The 23,079-nt window shown below is 39.4% G+C and overlaps 3 protein-coding genes across 8 annotated transcripts in view; 1 reads left to right on the top strand and 2 right to left on the bottom strand.

Moving 5' to 3' along the window:
• Nucleotides 1–1,028, top strand: part of tspan33b (tetraspanin 33b) — a 27,117-nt gene extending 26,089 nt beyond the window's left edge. For all 4 annotated transcript variants that reach the window (XM_086029293.1, XM_086029291.1, XM_086029294.1 and 1 more), the window contains one exon: nucleotides 1–1,028. This exon is cut by the window's left edge and continues 589 nt beyond it. The gene's annotated coding sequence lies outside the window, so the exon portion shown is untranslated.
• Nucleotides 1–17,731, bottom strand: part of ttc38 (tetratricopeptide repeat domain 38) — an 18,042-nt gene extending 311 nt beyond the window's left edge. Inside the window, exons 1-14 of the mRNA XM_086029290.1 lie at nucleotides 17,572–17,731; nucleotides 15,517–15,594; nucleotides 15,309–15,390; nucleotides 11,264–11,435; nucleotides 9,027–9,200; nucleotides 6,880–6,955; nucleotides 5,905–6,024; nucleotides 5,703–5,762; nucleotides 5,431–5,469; nucleotides 4,728–4,809; nucleotides 3,568–3,733; nucleotides 1,048–1,207; nucleotides 556–629; nucleotides 1–230 (exon numbers count right to left, since the gene is read on the bottom strand). The exon at nucleotides 1–230 is cut by the window's left edge and continues 311 nt beyond it. Coding sequence (XP_085885416.1) covers nucleotides 143–230; nucleotides 556–629; nucleotides 1,048–1,207; nucleotides 3,568–3,733; nucleotides 4,728–4,809; nucleotides 5,431–5,469; nucleotides 5,703–5,762; nucleotides 5,905–6,024; nucleotides 6,880–6,955; nucleotides 9,027–9,200; nucleotides 11,264–11,435; nucleotides 15,309–15,390; nucleotides 15,517–15,594; nucleotides 17,572–17,601 — 1,401 coding nt within the window. The 5' untranslated portion in view covers nucleotides 17,602–17,731 and the 3' untranslated portion in view covers nucleotides 1–142. The remainder of the gene's footprint in view (nucleotides 231–555; nucleotides 630–1,047; nucleotides 1,208–3,567; nucleotides 3,734–4,727; nucleotides 4,810–5,430; nucleotides 5,470–5,702; nucleotides 5,763–5,904; nucleotides 6,025–6,879; nucleotides 6,956–9,026; nucleotides 9,201–11,263; nucleotides 11,436–15,308; nucleotides 15,391–15,516; nucleotides 15,595–17,571) is intronic.
• A 963-nt stretch (nucleotides 17,732–18,694) lies between these two features.
• mical3a (microtubule associated monooxygenase, calponin and LIM domain containing 3a) overlaps nucleotides 18,695–23,079 on the bottom strand; it is a 74,689-nt gene continuing 70,304 nt past the window's right edge. For all 3 annotated transcript variants that reach the window (XM_086029289.1, XM_086029286.1, XM_086029288.1), the window contains one exon: nucleotides 18,695–22,832. In XM_086029289.1, the coding sequence (XP_085885415.1) occupies nucleotides 22,648–22,832 (185 nt within the window). In that variant the 3' untranslated portion in view covers nucleotides 18,695–22,647. The remainder of the gene's footprint in view (nucleotides 22,833–23,079) is intronic.

The following is a 23,079-nucleotide window of genomic DNA, read 5'->3' as shown; positions in this document are numbered from 1 at the left end:
AGAGCTCCACATGAAATATCCACATTCAGAAGGATTTAGTTCCTCAAAAAAAGTCGCCCCTTTGACAGTCAGTCCGAGGGTGTCCTGAAATCATACATGGGAACATCAGATTACGTGGTGCTCTGTGCTTTTTGCAATCGGTCTAGTAGTGAAGGGCCATGGCTTTCTGCATCAGACGATCAGTCAGAGGAGAGTTTGGCCTCGCTGCTTCTCGCTCCACCAGAAGACATCTATTGGAATTCAACACAACACATACAGTGTATACTGTAGGGATGAACAGATTCAGACAGAATCCAATCTGACAAGATAACATAATAAGGACAGCACAACACAGATCTGTTACGTAAACTCAGAATGAATCTTGATCAGTACGCACATGGAAAGTCAGCAGATAACATAATGCGCCCAGACCACCGTGTCATGTTCATGGTTTACTTTTATATTATCACTACATGATATCTCAGCAGTCCCACAGAAAAAAACCATGGCACACAGTGCTAAAACAAGAAAGGACTGCAGCATCCGATGTGGAGCTCCCAAATGTGCATTCATTACCTGCCAAGTCTCTGGTGGCGCTTATTCTCCGATTTCAAGGCTGCATGAATAAGCAGTTGATTGAAGACATCTCTCTGCAAGCAACAGTGGACAAAGCCATTAGTAAACAAAAGAACGACTGTATTTCTCCATTACATATTGGCTTCGTACTGTTTGGAGTTACACTGTATGTACACTGTCGCACCTCTGGGCCACAGTGCATGAAGTCCATCAGCATCCATCACAGAGATTCATTATTCATGCGGGCACTGTGCTCAACATTCTCACACAACCCAGCGCAATATATTCATGGACTGAAAAGCTGCAGCTCTTCGGCAGGGCATTCTTTACCTTTGGCCCACTTTCATAACAACAACAGGGATTTGTTTTTAACTCAAGAGAGAAAATTCAACATGATCAACATGCTGTTAGCCAAAAAGGTGAGGCCTCAAGGCCGAATACGTTTCTGAAGAAAATAAATAACCATAACGTCGTCCTTTCTTGTTTTCTTACCTGTGCATCACTGCCCCCTATCTGCGCCGTATTGTAGCGCAAAGGGTAAAGTAACTCCACAGTTTGATCGTAGTTTCCGTCGTCATATTCCATCAAGGCTTGACACATGGGCACCCCTATGGGTCCAGCCAGCTTGTGATGGTAGTTGTCACCCGGTGTTCTGTAAAGACACAAATATTTCTGATAAAGACACAATGACACACAAAACTTGCAAAGCTTACAGAACATAATGGCACTTTTCTTTTTCAAAAGCTAGTGAAAACAATAGTCCGCAGTGCTAAAGTAAAATAAATTTCTCACCCTTGGCCTTAAGATGAGATACGGCACATTCCTAACTTGGTAATAGCACAACACTAAAACTCTTAAAATGCTGCTGAGTAGTTGAACACACAGGCAGCTGGATAAATAATCCACTAGCCCATTTTCATGAGCGACCACATTGCTCTGCCAAAGGTCAGTCCCAGTCCTGAAGCGAGACATTTGAATTTTACAGTCAATATGTTTGCAGCATTGACAGCATTGCAGTCAACAATTTAGAAGCCCACAGAAGTAGCTACTGCAGAAGAAAGTGTAGAAGAAGAATGGAGTCATCTTAAGATTCTGACCAGTGGATTTGAAGGCGTGAAACCGATTGCTGCGGCTGCCTTTCACACTGACAGACTAAGACGTTTCGATGAGTTTCTATTCTCTTCTATGTGAGCAAGCAGGTAGGGTATGCGTAAGTGATGTGATAAACAAGTTAACCTTAGATGAATTAATCTTAATCCTTTTATGGAGTGACAATTTTAAAAAAGCAGTGTTTTTTCATTTTCATTTTGTTTGACAACTCACTACTGTGTGCTAGCAGGTACTTTGGAGGGGTTGTTGAAGGAAGCGCAAGAGTTGTAATATTCCACTGTGTTGATTTGCAACATAACATAATAAATGTAAAGGATGTTACTTTGAATCTGAGGGTGTGACAATCAAAAGCCAAGCAATCTCCCTTGATCTCGACAATAGCATAAAGTGGGAGAGGCCAAACTACACCACAATTTGTTTCTGTCTTTTTTGTGTTTATATTAGTTTTATTTGTCAAAGCCCACCAAAGCAAACTGATCTGCTGTAGTCTATTACTTTACAACTGTGTATTGTTATGGTACCAAAAGTGTACCAATGTGACACATGAATGATTGTCCAACATAGACAGACTTCCATAAAACAGGCACAACAACAAAAAACACACTATTTTCTAAAAAACAAAACAAACCAAAATACATTTGTACTCTTACTGTAATTAACAGTCACTTGTACAACTATTAGCCTGTTCTTAAAGAAGTAGTCAACCCAAACATATTTTAAAAACAAAAATGTTCTATGCAAGTCCACTAGTTGAAACAGGGCATTCCGATAAATATTGGGTTTGTGGAATAAGAGTTAATCCACCCGTTTTTAGCCATCTCCGGGTGCGGCCATTTTGGCACTTCTGTTGACTGAAAGTGACATTACAACTGCTCAGGGCTCAGGTAACGACTAATCACGGCTGTCCTGTTTTCTGAAGCTCAGCCATGATTGTTCGTTACCTGAGCCCTGAGCAGTTGTGATGTCATTTTCACTTGACAGAAGTGACAAAATGGCCGCCCCCTGAGATGGCTAAAAAGGGGTGCATTTTGCTTCTTAACTCATATTCCATAAACAATATTTATCAGAATGCCATGATTCAACTGTTATATTATTAGTTGTATCTCTATTTCCGATACTTGATATTTTGTACTATTATATTATTTACTGTTTTTATTGCACATTGAGGATGGTATTTTGATTTCATTCCATTCCATTCCATTCCATTCAATTTCTTATTGGGAAAATGAATGCCAAATGATGTGACATATTTTTTTTTCCTCTTGTAAAAGACTGTGGCATTCACCTCACTTCAGAAGAGTCCACAAAGATGATTCCATTTTGGCATTGGCTTTCTTGGATTATGCTTACAAATCACAGCCTTTGATTTGTAGCACTGCGTTACTCCAAAATCCGGATTATGTGAAATTGAACCATTTAAACACCAGTGCCATAACTAAATAAATGCAAATCTTAACTCATATCCTGCCATCCTGCTCGATGACTAATACAGAGAAGAGAGCATCCATCTCTCACCTCGGAATTGACTTCTTCAAGAGCTGCCACCCACGCAAATTCCCCAGAAGTAACTCCTGCGACTTATGCAACAGTGAAAGACATGACAATATCAAGAAGTGGTAGTAGATAGCAGCTTTTCGTGGGTTATCTGCAGAACAAAATGGGAAATGACTCTCTGTGGTCAGGCTGCCCAAACAGATTATAACCACAAAACCCCAAGGGAGAAGCAATTGCTGGTCTCTGCTTTGTGAATTGGACTGCTGCCCTCAGTTCTGACTGCACACGCCCTTCATCCTACACCCAACATTGCTCCTGTCTCAGTTTTACATAAGGCCCCAGTGGTTCTTATGTAAGGGTGATAGTGTCGAGGTGAGCGGCGGAGAGAGGAAATGGCGCGGAAATTACTTAGCCAATTCCTGGAGGCCTTCCAGCAGACGCTTCGAAGCGCCACACTCTCCCGCTCCCACGGACACCATGAGGAAGTGGAGGTCATTAAATAGAGTCACGTGGTCATCAGTGTGAGGCAGCGTCAACTGGAGCAGCTCCCGGTAGCGGTCCTTCACAAACACACCTAACATGCACACAAATATTGTTCATGAAAGTTGCATGATGTCTGAAAACAAATACAGTTCCAGGGCACTTTTCCTAGTTAGAGGTGGGAAATCTCCGACTTCCCGTTTTTCTGGAATGCAGCATCACTTCACGCCAAGGATATTGTAATTTTGGAATTTTCATGATAGTTATTTTTTATTTTGTTTTGAGTTTTGTTTTTTTACATTTTAGTTAGTTTGGATTAGTTTTCAGAGCAGCTTTGTTGGATTGCATTAGTGTTCGTTGTTTTCAAAAACAGTTTTATTTTAGTTTTCGTTAATTTTAGTATTATTTTCTTTTTTAATTTTGAGTATTACGTGTGCAAGATAGAAATAGAAAAACAAGGAGCCATATTCGCTAACTGAGGATGTGTTGAAAAAAATTGTTTTTCTCCAAGTCATTCAAAACAAATTTGTAAAATATAAATGTATAGGTTTTTTCATTCACATATGGGAACCAACAGTATACCTTTACGTACTGTTTTGCAAATGGTTGGGCTTTCAACATGGTACAGAAAAGATTTGCAATGAAATATAGCAGACCATACTGAAATAATAATTACACTCTGCTGATACAGACTAGAGTAGACCATCAGAGCTCATGCATTGCTGGTGGTCCAACAATTTGGAAGTCGACCTTAAATTTCAAGCAAAATATTGTCTAAAAGTCAAACCAAAAACAAGCTAAGAAAAGACAAAGCAGCTTGGTATCAGCCTTTTAAATTTGTGTGGCTTTTAGGTAGGTTATGTTCATGAGACCCCAAAACCCAAAGAGGAAAATTGTTAATGTTTCGCTCCACATTTCATTATTTTAATGCCTGATTCCTTTTACAGCTTCATGTCAAAAATATTACGGTACTTAAAACCTCAACTTAACGTAATTGAAATGTTATGACTGCAAAAGAACAAATTTTGAGGATTTCTTAAAAATGAATTTGAAAATGAATATTGAATACGGAGCAGCATGCCTCTTACCCTCCATCTCCAGTCTGGTGAGCAGGGAGCTGGCATCTACCATGTCCAACATGGATCCCTTGCCTTTAGAACGTTTGAATATCTTTCAGAAAAGCAGGGCACACCTTTGCTTGAAATATGTAACATGGCACAGATTTTACACAATTATATAACAGAGGCAAAACAGGAGTTCCTGCTGGAACCCTCTTGTGTGAGTCTAAAAGCATTCATGAGTGTAAGGCTGTCAGCTCATAAAAAAAAAAAAAAAAAACGGCTGTTGTTTTCAAACCTACTGCAACATGAAGTAACATTGTGAAATGTTCTTGCTTCAGTGACAGGACTTTAAAGAGCGTGACATTTGTATCCTCTACATTCTGAATGTTTTCATGAAATAATCATCATCTTGGGTAGATGACGTCAGTTGCTACAATAGTAGCCGTAACATTAGATACACCTACAGATGTTTATGAGCTTTAATACAAGCGGTGTATCAAAATTATATAACAGGGAAGTCAAAAAATAAACAAAATATTGATTGACACTGTCCGAGAGGCATAACTGTGACAGTATAATTATGATCTAGTGGAGAACTGCACAGAGTTTTTTCTGTTACCTTCGTTACCTAAACTCCATGGGAAAAATTATCATGCGGTGTACTGGCACATGCAATCAGCATGCATTCTCACAGCAACATTTGCTTAACAATGGAATGGAAATAACTGACCTGAGAATCGAATATTTGCAGCGCAGCTTCATATTGCCCCTGTGGGGAGGGAGGTGACAACGACAAATTGAAATAACGTCAGACTTGAGATATGCTTGCTTAGTAAGATTGCACAGCACATATGCAAACACAAATTAATCTAGCAGTATAATCAAATGTGGATTTGAAATTACCCCGGAGAAAACATATCACAAATAGAAGTTCCAAAAACTATTTGGCTGCCAACTTTGCGCTTGACTGAGAAAACTCATTATACATGCAGTCATCTTTACCTTCTCAATGAAGTACAGTGCCCAGTGCCAATAGTTGTGAGAGGCCAGCATATCAGATACCTGCAGTGACATAACACTTATTGAAATGAACATTTCCCAAGACTGTTTCAATCAATGGATTCTGATGAGAGCACAACTGTACAAACTTACTTGAACATGATTCATCAGAGGAACATATTGCCTAGTAAGTCAATGTTTATACCTGCCAGTATTTCTCCCTCCCTTCCATGAACTTCAAGCCTTTGTCCACCTCCGCTTTCATCTCATAGACATGGGCAACAGAGTGGACGGCCCATGCGTCATCAGGAACCAGTGTCAGGCCCTTCACATGAATAAAATGACAACAACGGCTGAGAAATCTGGAATTGATGACAACTCATCTAATGTATTGTGTTTTACAACTAGAGAAAGTTGAAACGATGTAAACGTTAACATTTTACCCCCCCAAAAAAAATCAAGAAAAAATAACCTCCGATTCTCCTCACATCTGAAGTCCCACAAGACTCAGTGGCTTTCAAAAGCTTTTTTGCAACTTTACCTGGACCAGACTTAATGACGGACATTCAGACGACACAAGGAGATGAAGAATGTAGTCATCATAGACTAGAATATAAAGTATGTATTATACCATGGGTCTTATAGGAAATGGATGGATGGACATCTACAACATTCCTAGGTAATCACAATGTCCCATCACTGGTGAGCTATTTGTAGAACAGGCATGTGGGCTAATGTGGTCCTTGGTGGCTACTTGTTCGCAATCCGTATCGGATTGGGACAAAAGTGTATTGTCCCCGGCCTACTATTCATACTCCTGTATATTGTTTGTATTTCTTAATATTAACAGTGGTGAACTTAGTTTTACACATTTAGGAAAGTTAAGAAATAAAAAACCACTTAAAATTGCTCAGTTTGACTCGAGAATGGACTTTATTCCTGATGGATTTTCTTTTTCAATCAGCGTCCTGGAACAGACTGTGTTCAACCTTCGATGTTTCACTGTACTTGCTCTGCATTATTTAAAAGAGTCGATTGTGACTCCTGAGGCCTGGAATGAGCGGCTCATTAATGGACATCAAATATAAATTAATTGTGAATCAAAGTGACATGCTCAACAGAGACACAGTCTGCATCATTGATGAGCTAAATCACACAAGAAACACGAAGACTGTCTCACCTCCATTGCTACTTTCTCAGCCTGATCATAGAAATGCGTCTCCAGCAGACCAAAAGAATACAACCCTTTCAGATACCTGAAAATATATGCATGAATAGAAAAGTTCAATTCATCGTTACATTATTTGATTTTCCACAATGAAGATCATGACAGCACAGAATGAATTACTCATTTGAAATCAGCCCACACTGACTTCACTTGAATATATTATATGGGAAAAAGTTGCACATCTGGCCATTTGTACAGTAAAACCGAAGCCAATATGATGCCAGTGGTAATTACTGGTTGAGGGTACGTACGCTTGATTCTAATAATGTCCCTTGGTTGAAAACCACACGAGTTGGAAAAACAGGTATCGACTTATTGTTGCAGAGTGACATCCTCCGCGCTTATGGCTGTTTTCATGACTTAGACTGTCATCATCAGAACCTACACTTATGTTCAAATACACTTGCTACAGGCTAGTGTCACACTGAGTTAAAAGCAACAGATATGAATTGCGCTACCTCATTTTCTATCCCCATCCCCAGATAACCTCCTCTTCCTACCTTAGACGGTAAAAAGCTCTCATGTTCTCTTACGAAAACCTGTTTAAGTGAACTTGTGGCCATTACACACGTGTAAACACTTCCCTAGGCTGTGAGATACACTTGCCTTGTGATGAGTCACCAACTACTCGCATCACATTTCCCCTTGCTGAATCTAAAACTAGCATGAAAAAAAGAGTCTTACAATCAACAATTTGTCTTGTTTCACAAAAACATCATTGATGAGCAGCATGAGAAAGGGAGATGGTTAAGAACAAGAAACGTGTAACAGTTTGACTATTATGGACTGAAAATCAGGAGGGAGAAGTAACCATGGTTTTAATTTTTTTTTTTTTTTTTTTAGTTTGGTGGAAAATCATGACTATTCAAGGGCTCAGTAGATTTAAAGATAAATTTAAAGATAAATCAACTGATTTTGGCCTTGCCTGCCATCTTGGATTCAGGTTCTTGGATGGGTTATTTCTTTAGTATGGAAAATAATATCTGAAGATTTTTAAGACTGAGGGAAATCTGTGACTAAAAGTCTCAAATTTAAAAAAGCGCTATTTGACCTCATTTTCAGCCACCTCACCTGTTGTGTATCTGAGATTATCAAAATCATCAGAGCTCATGCTTTGATCTAGACTATCCTTGAAAGTTTTAGGATTAGTGACAAATTGTGTGTGATGGATGGCTGACGACTAATTATAATATTGGCCTCAGTTACCACTACCATCTTTTGTTATACAGTATGCTCTTCAAAATCAAAAGGTGGCTTGTACTTAAGGCGGAAGCCAACCCAAACATACCTTTTTCAAGAATATGTTCTATGCAGGCCCACAAGTTGAAAAACGGCATTCTGATTTATATTGCGTTTGTGGAATAGGAGTTAAGCAGTAAAATCCACCTGTTTTTAGCTATCTCGGGGGCGGACATTTTGTCACTTCTGTCGACTGAAAATGACATCACAGATGGTCAGGGCTCAGGTAACGACCAATCACAGCTTACCTGTTTTCTGAAACCGAGCCATGATTGGTCGTTATCTGAGCTCTGATCAACTGTGATGTCATTTTTAGTCGACAGAAGTGACAAAACGGCCACCCCGAGAGATGGCTAAAAACGGGTGGGTTAACTCTTACTCCGCGAACGCAATATTTACCAGAATGCTTTGATTCAACTAGTGGGCCTGCATAGAACATATGCTTGAAAAAAATGTCTCGGTTGACTCCTCTCTTTGAATAGATAAAATATCAAAATATGCTCACCAGCAGAGAACTCCCAAAAAACAGTACATATTGATCTGATTCTTCCTTAGCCATCTTGTGTCATGTCTTTGAAAATGCAGTTGAGTCCAGCTGTGTCTTTTCAACTTTTGCAGATCCAAAACAAATACAAATCCTGCTTGGGCAGTGAGAAAATAACCAGTGAAATTTTACAAACAGAATCCGATGAGTGTTGTGAAACCTTATGAACACCTATGAACATGGCAGATGATGAGGCTATGGGTTGATTTCAAATCCCATGGAGCAACCCATTCCTCAGAGTTCTCCCTGATGAGGTACGCCATTTGTCTTGGTAACGAGTGTAAATGCATCTTAGAATGCATGTGATCTACCGTACCTGGACAAAGGGATATCAGGCTTCCAGTGTGGCAGCACTCGAGCAACCGAATCCCTCATCTGGGTTTGGGCTCCCATGTAGAAATAGCTATCATGGGCAAACTTGAGGGCAAGCAAGTCTGTGGGATGATCAACCAGGATATCTTCCCAAATGTCACTGGCTTTGGGGAAATTCCTGCAAGAAACACGAGTCAGTGCAAGGACAGGCAACAGTGTTGTTCTTGGATAAAGAGATTTCCCCCCAAGATAATAAATGACTCAAGGATTAAAACCCCAGAGAGACAAATAAAACCAAATATTTTTGGTTTATTTTATGCTTAAGAATGTATAAGAGTGTACTCTGGCATACTTCATCCAGTGCTAGTATATCAATCAATCAATCAATCATGGGCTCTGAGATCCGCAGGAACAGGCCTCTTAGTTGTTCCCAGGGTCAGAACAAAAACCTACAGAGCATTCAATAGCATTCAGCTATTATGGTCTGTGCCTCTGGAACAGTCTGCCAGAGGACATCAGGACCGCAGAGACCATTCAGATCTTTTAAAGGAGGCTCAAGACTTACCTATTTACTTTAGTTTATAACAGATTTAAAAAAAAAATATTTGATCTGTTCACTTAATCATACATTTACCTCTTTATCTAATTATTATTCCTTTTTATCTACTCACCTATTGATTCATTTATCAGTCGAATACTTTTAAATCATATTATTTTACTGATTCTCTTATTTTCCTTCATTGTTTTTTTTTTTTTTTACCTGATCTTTTCTTACAAACTTATAGTCTTTTTAAGTTCAAAGATTTTTAGACGTTTTAACTCCAGTGTTGCTTCATAGGAGCCTCCATACCGGGAGGTGTGTTAAATCTGCTCGCAGTGATGACATTTTGGACTCCCTGGATGCGGGGGGGTTGGGGGGATCCCCACATTGTAAGGAGTGTCTCTGTGGCGGCATCCTCTGTGGTTGTGGACTGCGGCACCTCTTGGCGTGGATTGCTCCCACATAATGTTTTCATCGCCTGGATCCTCAGTGCTGTCTCTAAACATGCGTTGTGTATATGTTTCTGTGTACATGTGGGAAGGTGTATTCTTATGGGTGTGTATGTGTTTACACGTGAGGATAGGAAGGGTGGTTGACCCCGTGTATTTGTTTTTTTTCCTTTCAATTCATTTTTTATTTCTGTATAGCACTTTGTGTTGCATTGACTTCGCGATCCCAATTGCCGTATTGGCCCGAATATAAGACGGTGTTTTTTGCATTGATATAAGACTGAAAAAGTGGGGGTAGTCTTATATTCGGGGTCTAGACATTATACCCATTCACAACGCTTGATGGCGCCAGGAGTAATGTGAGGAGTAATGTTCCATCATGACAGATCTCAGCTACTCTCAAGTTAAACCAGTTTGCATTATTTTACTGCAATGTTTTTCCTTATTCAGATTTGTTTCAAGACTACAGTTACAGTTAGACTTCACTTTGATGGTTAATGCAGTTATTGCAATTTTGTTGTTTGATCACAATAGATTGGTTTATTTACATTTAAAAAACAGAAGCCATTCATTTACGAATGTGATTGCACTTTAGTTTACATATTTAAATGTTGAGATATTAAGATATGAATGAGGCAAAATAACATGCCTTTTCTCTCAGATATATTGTTATAATCATTTGTTTCAGATGTACTGTAATTATTTTCTGTATAAAAATTAATTTGGTATTCCAAAAAACTTTTTTCAAACTTGAGTCTTGAAAAAGAGGGGGTCTTCTTATAATCAGGGCCGTCTTATATTTGGGCCAATACGGTAGTTTTGTTGCCATATCAGTAAATAGTTGCTGGTTTGCAGCTCATTCCTGTTCATGTGTGTTGGTCTGCTGAAGGCAAAAACACTTGCAGCGAGGACTTTGTCTCTCTCACACAGACTCTTACTCTGCCTTGCAAACCTGCTCAGTGGTTGCACCATTTTTTGGGGGGATACTGAGTTTTTTAGGTACAATAAAACAATGTATTTATACTGTGTGTATATTGAACCTGGTTTACCCTTGGAGGTTGCATTCCATTGTGTTTAAGGGTGTCCTTTATGGACCCTTAATATAAAGTACATAACCCCTACAAATACAACAATCCTGACTGATTCATAGCACAGCTAATTTTACCACAACACATTTTTGCTAACTTGCAGCATTCCTAAATCCCCACACAGCCAGCCTGATCCTTATCTCCTGACCTTTCGAAAGCTCACCCATGTGAGAAGAACTCCAAGGCCTTGACGTGGAGCCTCTCTCTCGGAGTGATGTTTTGACTGCTGGCCAGCTCCACGGTTTTCTTCACAGCGCTGGCCAGACGTTGGTCCAGGCGGGGGGAAGTCGCTGTTCCCAGCAGCTCTAAGGCCGTGCTCACCACATGGCCCATCACTGCAGGAAACGTCATTATAACATTCACTACTTATTCGACTTTCTCACTGCACACGAAGACTCTAAGCTGCTTTATTCTTGAAATTAGGTCCCTCAAAACTCTGCTTCTGGTGTATTCTGTATTGTATTTATTCTTCTTAGACAAACATGCTTTCTTGAAATATTCAAAGAGTTACTCGATTAATAAACATTAAAGTTCCAAACAAAACCACAATTTTAATCAAGTAAAAGTGCTCTGAAAAAGCAGAGAGACATTTCAACAAGACTGCAATGAGGTCAACCGCTATTTTAATATTTATGTAGTTCAAACAAGCTTTTACAAGTATGCATTCTTATTCAGCTCATGTAAGTTTAAACAATGACCTCAGGTCAGTTCGGGGAGAACGTGTTGCATCACCCACATGCCAAAATGCCAGGGGATGCCCCAACCACCAGCAATGGCTGCTAATCTATTCTGTTTCATTTCAGTGTTCAGGTACCCGAATATTTAATTAGCCTTCCCCAATGATACAAGTGACATGGCCCATTTGGATATCCTCGAGAAGCCGATTGTTTGACACAATGGCACTTTGTACCAATAGGGTCCAGTCAATGTCTAAAGTAACTTGCTAATGTCCAGGCTTTCTAATCTAAGGTCTTTAAAGGCTTGAACCTTTGTCCTTGGTTGAAAATACCTACAACACCAAATATCCTTGTTCCATTGCGCCCCGAGCTCGGCCCATGAGTCGCATAAGCAGAAAGGTATGGCTGTCACCTACCTCCAAGGAGAACCTGTCAATCATTTCAACACTTAAGCCACCCACACAAGACCATCCGTGCAAGCAAATTCCACAATATCACCAACTAAGCACCTTAAGCAAGGGAAACTGTATGGTTTTTTTTACATTCTTGTAGTTTGTGATGGCACATTAAAAGTAATCTTAAAACGGTAAATATTTCTCCTCTTAAATAACAGGGCAGCAACAATCTAAAGTTTAATATGTTAATTATGCTGCATTTTCATTATTAGAAAAGTACATTTTAAAAGTTAAAATTCACAATTTTACAGTTTTTAGACAATCTCTGTTATCACTCATATATCACATTTTTGCTCTCAAATCAAAGCAAAAAAAAAAAAAATCTACCTTGAAAAACACATACAGTAAGCCTGGCCATTTATAGGTCAAGGTACCACCCTATGTTTTCTTCAAGATTGTTTGCCTGGGGGGTTTAACAACCAGACCACATTTTTGTAGACTTTTTTGTAGACATTTTTGTAGAAAAATCTAAAGCTAAACCCACAAGCTAATAAAGCTAGCAAGCCTAATAATAATAATCTAACACATGAATCATAATATACATTATTATTCTTACATTCCCCCCTGTTTTTATACAATATAAAGCTAAACATACAAAGCTAATAAAGCTAACAAGCCTAGTAATAATAATATAACACACAAATCATTATATACATTATTATTCTTAAAAGGGCCCTATTTCCGTGCCTAGCCGAGGTCTAGCGCAAAGTCTAGTCTAACTGTGAGCATGGGTAGAATTTTCATTCTTTTTTAGGTATTTTCCTAGACTTTGCATAGATAGAACTGGGTGTAAAAGGGTGTTTGCGCCGTTGTGGGATGGAACATAGCCGACACCCGGCCAATCGAAGCGGCTCCCATCATTCTCAATAAAATCATGGCAGTGGAAACACACACATCCTTGACATTGCTGAAGCAGAGTTTGATTCGCTTGGGTCCGGCAGATGAGATTGGCAAGCGTTTGTACAGGTAAACTGCAAGATCTACCCTTGAGGATGATGGAGTTGATCGCGCCTTGCACCCCAAATAGTTTTGCTGCGCGGTCAGGGGGGTGCTTTTAGAATATTTTAAAGATCCATCCATCCATCCATTATCCAATCCGCTTATCCCCACGAGGGTCGTGGGCATGCTGGAGCCTATCCCAGCCGTCTTTGGGCAGTAGGCAGGGTACACCCTGAACTGGTTGCCAGCCAATCACTGGGCACACATAGAAAAACAAACATTCACACTGACAATCACACCTAGGGGCAATTTAGAGCGTCAAATCAACCTACCATGCATGTTTTTGGAACGTGGGAGGAAACCAGAGTACCCGGAGAAAACCCATGCAGGCATGGGGGGAATTTGCAAACTCCACACAGGAAGGCCGGGGCCGGATTTGAACCCACGACCTCTGAACTGTGAGGTGGACATGCTAACCAGTTGATCACCGTGCCGCCATTTTAAGATGATAATGCTAATAATTTAATGAATTGATTTCTACAATGATTCACAGGATTTGTCCCACGCTGTTGTTATATTTACAGTAAGAATGAAATACAATAACATCCACCACAACTCATCGGAGCACCGAATCTGTCTGCCTGTGCCTCGAATAAATACACTTGAATCTAAATGTTGTCTACTTTTCTCACCAAATTGGCAGATGACACCAGGGTAGTATAACAAATCTGCCAGAAAGCCTAGCGACGCGCAGCACTGTCACAACAAAATCACAAACAAGCTAAACTTGACCTGCCGTGGAATGAAAATTAAGATGCGCCCGTTTTTATGCAAAGTACATTCTACTTTCTATGACCAAATTGTCAGGTTTCGTCAGCTACGTACACTGGAATGCCGAACGTGGTCCCAAACTAGGGTTGGGCGATATGACTGAAAAGTATATCACGATATAAGTGTTTGATATTTTTTGATATCAATATATATTGATTTTTTTTCCCTTAATTAACTATTGAAAATAATGACCCGGAGAAAAATTAATTTAGGTCATTTTAACATAATACATAACCTTTAATAAGAGGTCAACCTACCTATGAAAGAGTGAAGTAAACTGGTCAATATCAGCACTTAGAAACAGTCATCCATGCCTTTGTCACATATCAGCTAGAATACTGTAATGCACTTTATTTTGGAGTCAGCCAGTCCTCTCTCAAACGTCTCCAGTTGGTCCAAAATGCTGCTGCCCGCCTACTAACTGGAGCTCCGAAGAGGGAGTACATAACACCAATTCTGGCCTCCCTTCACTGGCTTATCGTTGACCAACCATATTAGGACTACTTTCTCTTTTAGCGGACTCACTAATAATTCATAATTAATAATTAATTCATGTTTTACTTGCTTGATTTTAACTTGAGTGCGATGCAGAGGGTCGGATATGGCTAACTGGCACTAGCATGTCAAAGGCAGGGAACTCCTTTACTTGTACACCATGCCTTCATTCGGAGGTGTTTAATCGGGTTATCATGCATAATATCATTTTATTGTAAGAGTTGTACTGAGTCGACTGGTCATTTAAGTTACGCGGCTCGCTCGCTCGACGCGAATATACCGCACTGCCATCTGGCCCGCACGCATGCTGTGTTGGTTTATCTGCTTTTTCTTTGTTGGTTTAGCAGCAGCTTCTTTGTGTTTTGGAGGCGGATGCGTGCTGCCTACATCACACTTCATGCCGCGATCGGGTTTGTTTTCTAATGTTTTTCCATCCAACGTTTTATCGAAGGCATGTTCTATTGATATAGATCAGGTGTCAACCGTGACACATATTGATATTGAATTATCAGTCCAGCCCTGCCCCAAACACAGTAAACTAGACTTGCTCCAGCACAAAAATCAGGTTGCACTCGTTTTTATATGCCAAGCGCAAGGCCACCTGTCAACGAAAATGGGCCTCTATTGATATTTCTAATATTAGATTTCTATTCAGCCCTATTCTCCTTTTTGAAATTCTTTTTGCAACCTGACACCAAAATCCCGATCAATCTACTTGATATGGGTCATGCAATCCTTTTGAAATTCATCCAGCTGCCTAGCAAATATTTGTAGATGTCTGTTTAAATATTTCAATAAAATTCCTCGTTACCAAAATCCGGATCGGCCTCCTTGATACGAGTCATGCATCCCTCAATTCCTCCAACACTGTCAATGTTGCGCCATTTCACATACTAAGGGGAAAACAAAATGGACACAATGAAGACAACTCAGCAATTTTCTCACTTTTCCTGCCTAAGATAAGTGTGAACATGAGTTCACTTCAGTCGTTGTACATTGTGTGTGTGTAAATTATCTACCTGAGTGAGAATAGCATCATAAAGTTTGCACGCCTCATTACTGGTGGTGGATAATGGAAGGCCCTCAGCTCTCCAAGCCTGGGGGGAAAAAGTGTCTAGTCAGTGCAGCTCTATCAATAAAATGGTCCAAAGTGCAACTTTTAAACACAGGACATACGGTAATGACGAAACTGTTCGGAATTCACATTAAATTGCTGAGGGTGAGAGAAACGCAGCCGAGCTGCTCATTTCCTCACTCTCTCAGAAGTTAGCCATGGTGAGGCTAATTCACTCATTGTGATATTTTCAGAGGGTGAAGTGGGCATAAGTACAGATGTCCACATACATTTTAGTGCCAATTGGTCAACATTTTTGGACATTAGCGATGTACTTGATCGTACAATGATTTTGAATGAACAAATTGTCAAGGTTCCTCTGCTGACTCCCACCAAGAAATGGGAAGAGGGAGGGAGGTGTGGCCATATTGCAGAGGAAAAAGTGGTGTTTCGAGTTTTGAGTGGTTATTTACTGATTTCTACAAAACAAATTGATAAAATTGAAAATGCAAGCTAATATATTGTCGCTGGTCAAAAAATTTATAAAGAAGTTTCTTGAGCGAAAAATGGGCCATCTTCCCTGGACCGTTTCTTTAACTGAGGCTAGAGAGGCTTTCAGTTCTTTAGATGTCCTGGGGTCCTCTGTGACCTCTTAAATGAGCCAACACTGTGATCTTGGGGTAATTTAAGCAGGCTGGACTTTCACTCCTGGGAGTGTTCACCACTCTTCCATGTTTTCTCCATATGTTGGCAAAGGAATGCGAAAGTTGGGGGGGGGGGCGATTGTGACAACCGCTTTTTGAGATCAGTTGGCTGACTTCATTTTGTCAGACAGGTTATATTGTTCTCAGAGCTGGGCACTTGACCCTTTTTTGCCCGTCCGGCCGCGACCCTCCACCCTTGACCTGGGTACTCTTCCAGCAGTGACCCCCCCCCCGGCCATATTCATAAACATTGTTGGCCGCCGCCTCGTTCGCCAGCCAACCAAAAAAAAAAAAAAAAAAAAAACCCACGGGAGAGATGCTAACGGAAAAGGTTTATTCAAAGACAATTAGCTGGCTAACTTACTATTCAAACCCGCTGTGGACACGCTTCAAATGCGCCACTTACTCACGTATTTACCCAGCTGCGTGTACTAACTTCCATTGCGAGCCCTGGGGTTGGTTTTGTCCTATTGTATAATTATTTGGGTCCAGCAGACAACAAGTCTGCAAGCATTCAACAAGTTACTTATTGTCCACAAGTTGTTTTGAAAGAAGCCTAAAAAGAAGCCTTTCACAGAGTAGGCTGAGATGAAATTTGGCCGCCTCGCGAGCACGTCACACGCAAGAGGGCCGATTAGTGGGCCAGACTAAAATCCACGTCCAGACATTTTTTTAAATTTGTCACCCCCCACCACTCCGCCCCAAAAATGGGCATCCGGCCGGGCCGGAGGGTCCGACCGGTCCGGCCGGTCCGGCCCCAGGGACGGACTGCCCAGCTCTGATTGTTCTATTGAAGTGATTTCTTGACTCACCAGGTCTGGAGGTAATCGGGGTTTGGAGTGGTCAGTAGGCAATTATTTGTTTGACATTCATTAAAGTCGGGAAACTGCAAAACGTTTAGTCCGAACTTTAATATTTGTCTCTGGAAAATGATACATGTCACTGGAATTGTTTATGAACTGCTTGCTAATGCTGGTGTCATGTGAATCATTGAAATTTTAAACATATATGCATTTTATGCAGAGAAGAACACATGCCTCTACTAGGTTTGTCATGTTTATACTTTAAATTATATATATTATTTTAAACTTTATTTACATACATTTAAATTGGTTTACATGTTATAAATTCAAGACGTTAAAATCAACTATGTTCGATTTATTCATATATAATCTGTAAATCGCCTATGTAATACGGTGCCACATAAAACACTCACTTAGCAGCATACGCCACGTCTGAATTCTACCACCCACGACAAAAAACCCAAAAGTTCATTTTCCGACTTGTTCCAAAATGACCTCTTTTCCAACACTTACCTCACAGTCCCTGTAGCTCAAAGGATCCATTTTCAGGTTACTGTATGGAAGGATGTGAAGTATAACTACAGACGGCAACTTTTGACTCCCTTGCCACACTTCCCTGAGTCAGGTTAAAAAAGAGAGCAGCGGAAAGGAAACCCCTCCGGAAGCACAACCTTTCAATCTAAGTGCACTAAAACTAAGCGCAAAATAACCACTCACCAGACACAGACACTATATTAGGTACACCTCCTGCATTGACGATATACAGTCTGCTTTAGCACTAAAACGAACTTACAAGGATCAAAAAGGCTTTTTAGATGCTTATTATAAGATACAGAACTACGATAGCATTTAGAAACCGAAGATACATTATTAATAATAATAAAGTTGGAGTAGTAGTAATTGTTGAATGTTTTTCTTGTGGTTGTAGTTTGCAGTGCACACTGATCTAATTTGGTTTGCCTTTTATTTACAAACTACAAAGGGGAAAATCCTCAGATATGACCTCTACTCCACTACACAATACAGTAAACATATTGCTAAATTTAGCAACGATAACAAACTTGAGTTTAAAGAAAATGCAGCGTTTTGAGAACACCTCGTGACGTGACGTTCAGCATCTCATTATTTTTGCCCAATTGTATTGTGGAAAATGCAGTAGGCTACACTTTCCACAAGGACACACTGTATCAAAAACTCCAATCAGGTTTGTTGCTAGAAATTAAGTGTTCGTCTGCTGCAAAGAAAATGCCGTATAGCAGTTATTTGCTAAATTTACATCTGGATATTATTCAAGATGGAACTCCATCAAGCAATATTCTAGCAAATAAAACCATTTTATTTTACATGCCAAATATTTTTGCATATTTGAACAATCAGTTTGTCATTAATTTCACACTACAACAGTTGTATTTTATGATAAATAAAATTCACATTTTCATAAGTCTAAAGTTCTTTATAGTTTACCGACAGATCAGTGTAAGTGTTTACAGTAACACAACTACTGCCACAAAGTTCACGTCTTTTCACTTAAGAGATCAAACATAACAAAATGTCCACAAAAATGGCAAAATGGCAATTTCTCTGAATGTTTTCCTGTAACGTCCAAACCAAAAAAAGTGACCATTACATGAAAAAGTGAGAAAGAAAACTGCATTGTTTTATTGCTGTTTGCAGCATACGTCCAACACACATAAGTAGCTACACAAAGCATTGACATAAGTCCTGTCAACAGAAGTTTTAAAAATCAGGATTCTTATTCTTTACATATAATACAGTTTTCACACGTTAATAAATATCAGTACAATCATGTCACACTTATCACACTCACAATCTACAAACTGAAGAATTGTGTAACTTTGTTTCAACTCATAGTACATACATATATAACGTGTACTCTATGTGGTGTAAAACAGTGGCCAAAAGTATGTCATTGATGTTCCAATTTGATGCAAAATATTCACAGCATTTGCATTACTCCAGAAACTCAAATTATTTTTAGAGACCCTTAAAACAACATCCACTGAAACACAAACTCAGGCAAAAGAATATATATTTTTTTAAAAAGGCATCTGTATGTAAGAACACTGCCACTTGCTGAAGTGTGTGAATCTCCTTGTATGTTACTGTAGGAGACATCAAATATAAGACATGATATGGACAAGTATTTGTAAACATTAGCTATGAGTGTGATATACAGTGAATTTGAAATCAAGAAGGGGGCTCTTCACTGTTGATGAAATGAAACGCTTAATTTGTCTTGACATTTTATTAGGTACATATGAATAAATGTAAAACAGCGTAACATCCCTGAAATCATCCTTTCAATCATTTACTACACAGTTCTTAGCTTTTTCAAGGTCACTAGGAAACTAGAGCCACTCCCAGCTCTCTGGAAACCCTGGACTGATCACTTGTTAATCACAACTACTGTATTGGAGAAAAGCAGTGTAACTACGAAGTAAGCACAGTGTCAGACATTGTGTTTGTGTGTATTATATATATATATATATATATATATATATATATATATATATATATATATATATATATATATATATATATCGCTGGCAATATATGGTCGCATTTTGGTAAATTTAATATTTTTCCCAAATTCCACACGTGTGAGTGTTATTTTTACACATTATGGACCAATCTAAAGGGATAAAAAAGCCTTGCTCTCTTTCACGGTGAAATGCTAATGGTTGAACAAACTTGCCATTTTTGGGGTCTCATCAAAAGTATATATACATATATACATCTATATATACATATATATATATATATATATATACATATATATATATATATATATACACATCTATATATATATATACACACACACACATCTATCTATATATATATATATATATATATATATATATATATATATATATATACACACACACACACACATCTATATATATATATATTTAAATTAAATTTGTCGAAAAATGATGTCTTTAAATTTTTTCCATTTAATTTGCAGAATGAATTTTTAACGTGTAGATCAAATTATGTGCACCAACCATTGTTGCGTATTGCGTTTGTGAATGGCTTCAGCACCACACTAGACAGAGACTACACAAAGACAAGGATGCTAGCGATTTTTTAAAAAATCAATCGGTAACTAAATAACAAATAAAATCGGGGCTTGAGTGAATTGTTACATCCCTAATTTTATACGTGCATGTATATATATGTATATATATGTATATTAATTAGTGCTGTCAAGAAATTACAATTTTTTAACTATTAATCGCAAATTTTTTCGTAATTGATCGCGATCATATTTTTCAATTACAATTTTTTTTACAAAGCTTGGAAACGACATTTACTTGAGGAAAGTCTTGGAAGTAATGTGGGGAAAAAAATTATCCTTGAATAATATTATTTTCCTGTAAAATACAACAACGATACACCAAAGACGTACAACTAATTGAATTTGGCTTTGCAATGTGCACAAATTATTTTGGATTTCTCCAATGAGCCGTCGAGCAACTTTTTAAAGTGAAACTACGTAAAAGTCTGTCTTTGCGACAGTGACTCTCCTCTAAGTTTTGCTGCAAAGTAAGCAGAGATCACCTGTCACAGGAAGTAAATAAAACTGAGTTAACCGAGTTAATTTTTTTAATGCATTATAAAATTTAAATTAATCTCCACAGTTCATGCTTAACTTTGACAGCCCCTCACACGCACACCCACACATCCTTGTATTTTTCATCCTTGTATATACACACACACATCCTTGTATTTCAATGCAATTGGGAGCTTGCAAACAAACCATAAAGACTAGTGAATCGATGAAAAAAATGCCATACAACTTCATGTACTGAAGTGAATTAATAACTGAGGAAATCAGCTGAAAGCTGTGATATCTTGCAACCTTGACACGTAACTAAATAAAACCTTTGATTCCATTGCATACATAATCAATTGTGTCATTTATGCTAAAATAGAAGCGAGACCAGCCATCTGAGGGGCTTCAAAATAAATAAGACGTACTGTTGACTCTCAACACCTGTCTTTGGGATTTTGGGGTGGCATGTTCTCCCCGGGTTCTGTGAGCTCTTTCCTTTCCTAAGTGACCACTCCCTCTCCAAGATGAGTTGAATGCATTAAATTTGCTTTTTTAGTGACAATAAATAGCAGACACAAATAAAAAGGCAATTTGAGGATGGTGAATTATTACGCTTCTCTACTGTGTACCAAATAAAGTGGCAAATGAGCTTTGACTGTATTCTTGTCCTGGTTCTTGCAGTCAGAACAAAATAACAGCGATAGCCATCATGGCTGCAGTCTTCACTGGTTAGGCTACGTTTACACTACGTTCCGACTGCAGCCCCGTTTGCCCAGAACATGGCCCATCATGAGATTTGTGGCCATTTTTTTCTCCGTATTCAGGTCTTAGGTTTTCTTACGATCTATACACGATGGGCTGTGGGGGAGTCCCGGAGGCTCAAAGGTGCACTATGTTTTGGCCCACGGTTTACCATAGATGCCAGTAAATTCCCTCCCAGGTGCTCACATTCTGATGGGGTCCCTCATCATTTGCGTTGAAGGCTTTCGACATATGGAACATGAACATCGTGCAAATGTGGAGCACATTTGTTGCCCCGGCACTCGATTGAAGCTCCCCTGCCAGGCATCAGCGCGTGGGTGGAAACATTTATACGAACGCTCAATAGAGCTTTGATATATAAGTTTTCTGTCAACATCTAATCCGCTAATCCATCTCTTGCACCAAAACATGCAAAAGATGCAGTGTCGACCTGTTACGTTTGCCATGCAATCCCCCTGCGTTGTCGCAACAATCTTGTTCCATCCCCATTGGCCTGAAACCGGGAACGTAGTGTAAACGTAGCCTCACATTGCAATTGCTGGCTCACGCACAAGTGCAACATACATCATGAAAACCTTTGCGTGTGAATGCAAAGTAATGATGTTTGATAAAAGATCATGAATATATTTAAGACCCTATTTGAAGGACTTAGTGTGGACCCACAAAACGCAATGTTAAAAGGGGAGAAACATTATTTTGTCTCTGTGGTTCTTTAGGAAGAAATCAGTATGCCAGTGGGGAGGAAGGCAGCATTATAAGCCTTCCGATTTGTTCTTAGGGTTAGCAGGAGGATCTCGATCTGCAGTAAAATGTTACTGCATCTGCACAACGTATTTACAAAACACAATTCTTTACATCAGCAGGACCAGACTGCAATATTCCCTTTAGGTCATTACGGAGAGAACAAGTCTTTATAAACACGCTCCCAAAGGTGCCAGCACTTCAAAGCTGTAATGATGAATTGCAAATGTACCGCCTTTTTACCCACAGTGACAGTACAAACCTGAAAAGTGATTAACTAGAGCTGCCTGTGGGCTCAGCATGTGTAAACGCTTCAGGCTGCTTCATCAGCAGCCAACTGTGTGCAAGTGTGTGTTTGTTGGGAATCTTTACACATTCACTGCTGCAGGTGTGACAGATTTAGACGAACTGCCGTTTTCCATGTTCGCTGCACGATGCTGATCAAGGAAGGCTGAGACCCTCGAGCTCATTTCAACCTTGGACCTGTTGGAGCACTTAGTTCACTCTTGTTAAACCCAATTAAGGTTGAAGCCTTTCGAGAGCATTACAGCCTCCAGGTCCTTGTCTTCCTCTTTCTCTCGAAGCCTCTGCTCATCCAGGAGTGCTACCAGGGCATCGCGCTGCTCCACAACATCGAGCATCTCATTTAAGATCTGCTTTTCCTGTGCAAGCTCCTTCTCAGTCTTCAGGTGGTCTGAAAAAGAGCAATGGATTTTAAAAAAAAAATCATTCTGCAGTTCCAAGTATAACTAGCAAAGCATGGTCATAGAGTATGCCGCTTGGCAAGGGAGCCGCCTAACACCAGAACAAGCAAAGACGGGGTACTCTTTTACTTCTACAACGTGTGTCCATGTGGAGGTGTTTATTAATGTTAGTTGTATTATTATTTCAAGAGTTTCACCGAGGTCATTTATTTGAACAAATTTAAGCCACTTTGGTTC

Source organism: Filicampus tigris, chromosome 4 (assembly GCF_054856515.1).
Source record: "Filicampus tigris isolate MCC_2025a chromosome 4, RoL_Ftig_1.0, whole genome shotgun sequence".
Classification (NCBI taxonomy): Eukaryota; Metazoa; Chordata; class Actinopteri; order Syngnathiformes; family Syngnathidae; genus Filicampus; species Filicampus tigris.
Note: the sequence above shows the minus strand (reverse complement) of the source record. Positions and strands in the feature narration are given on the sequence as shown.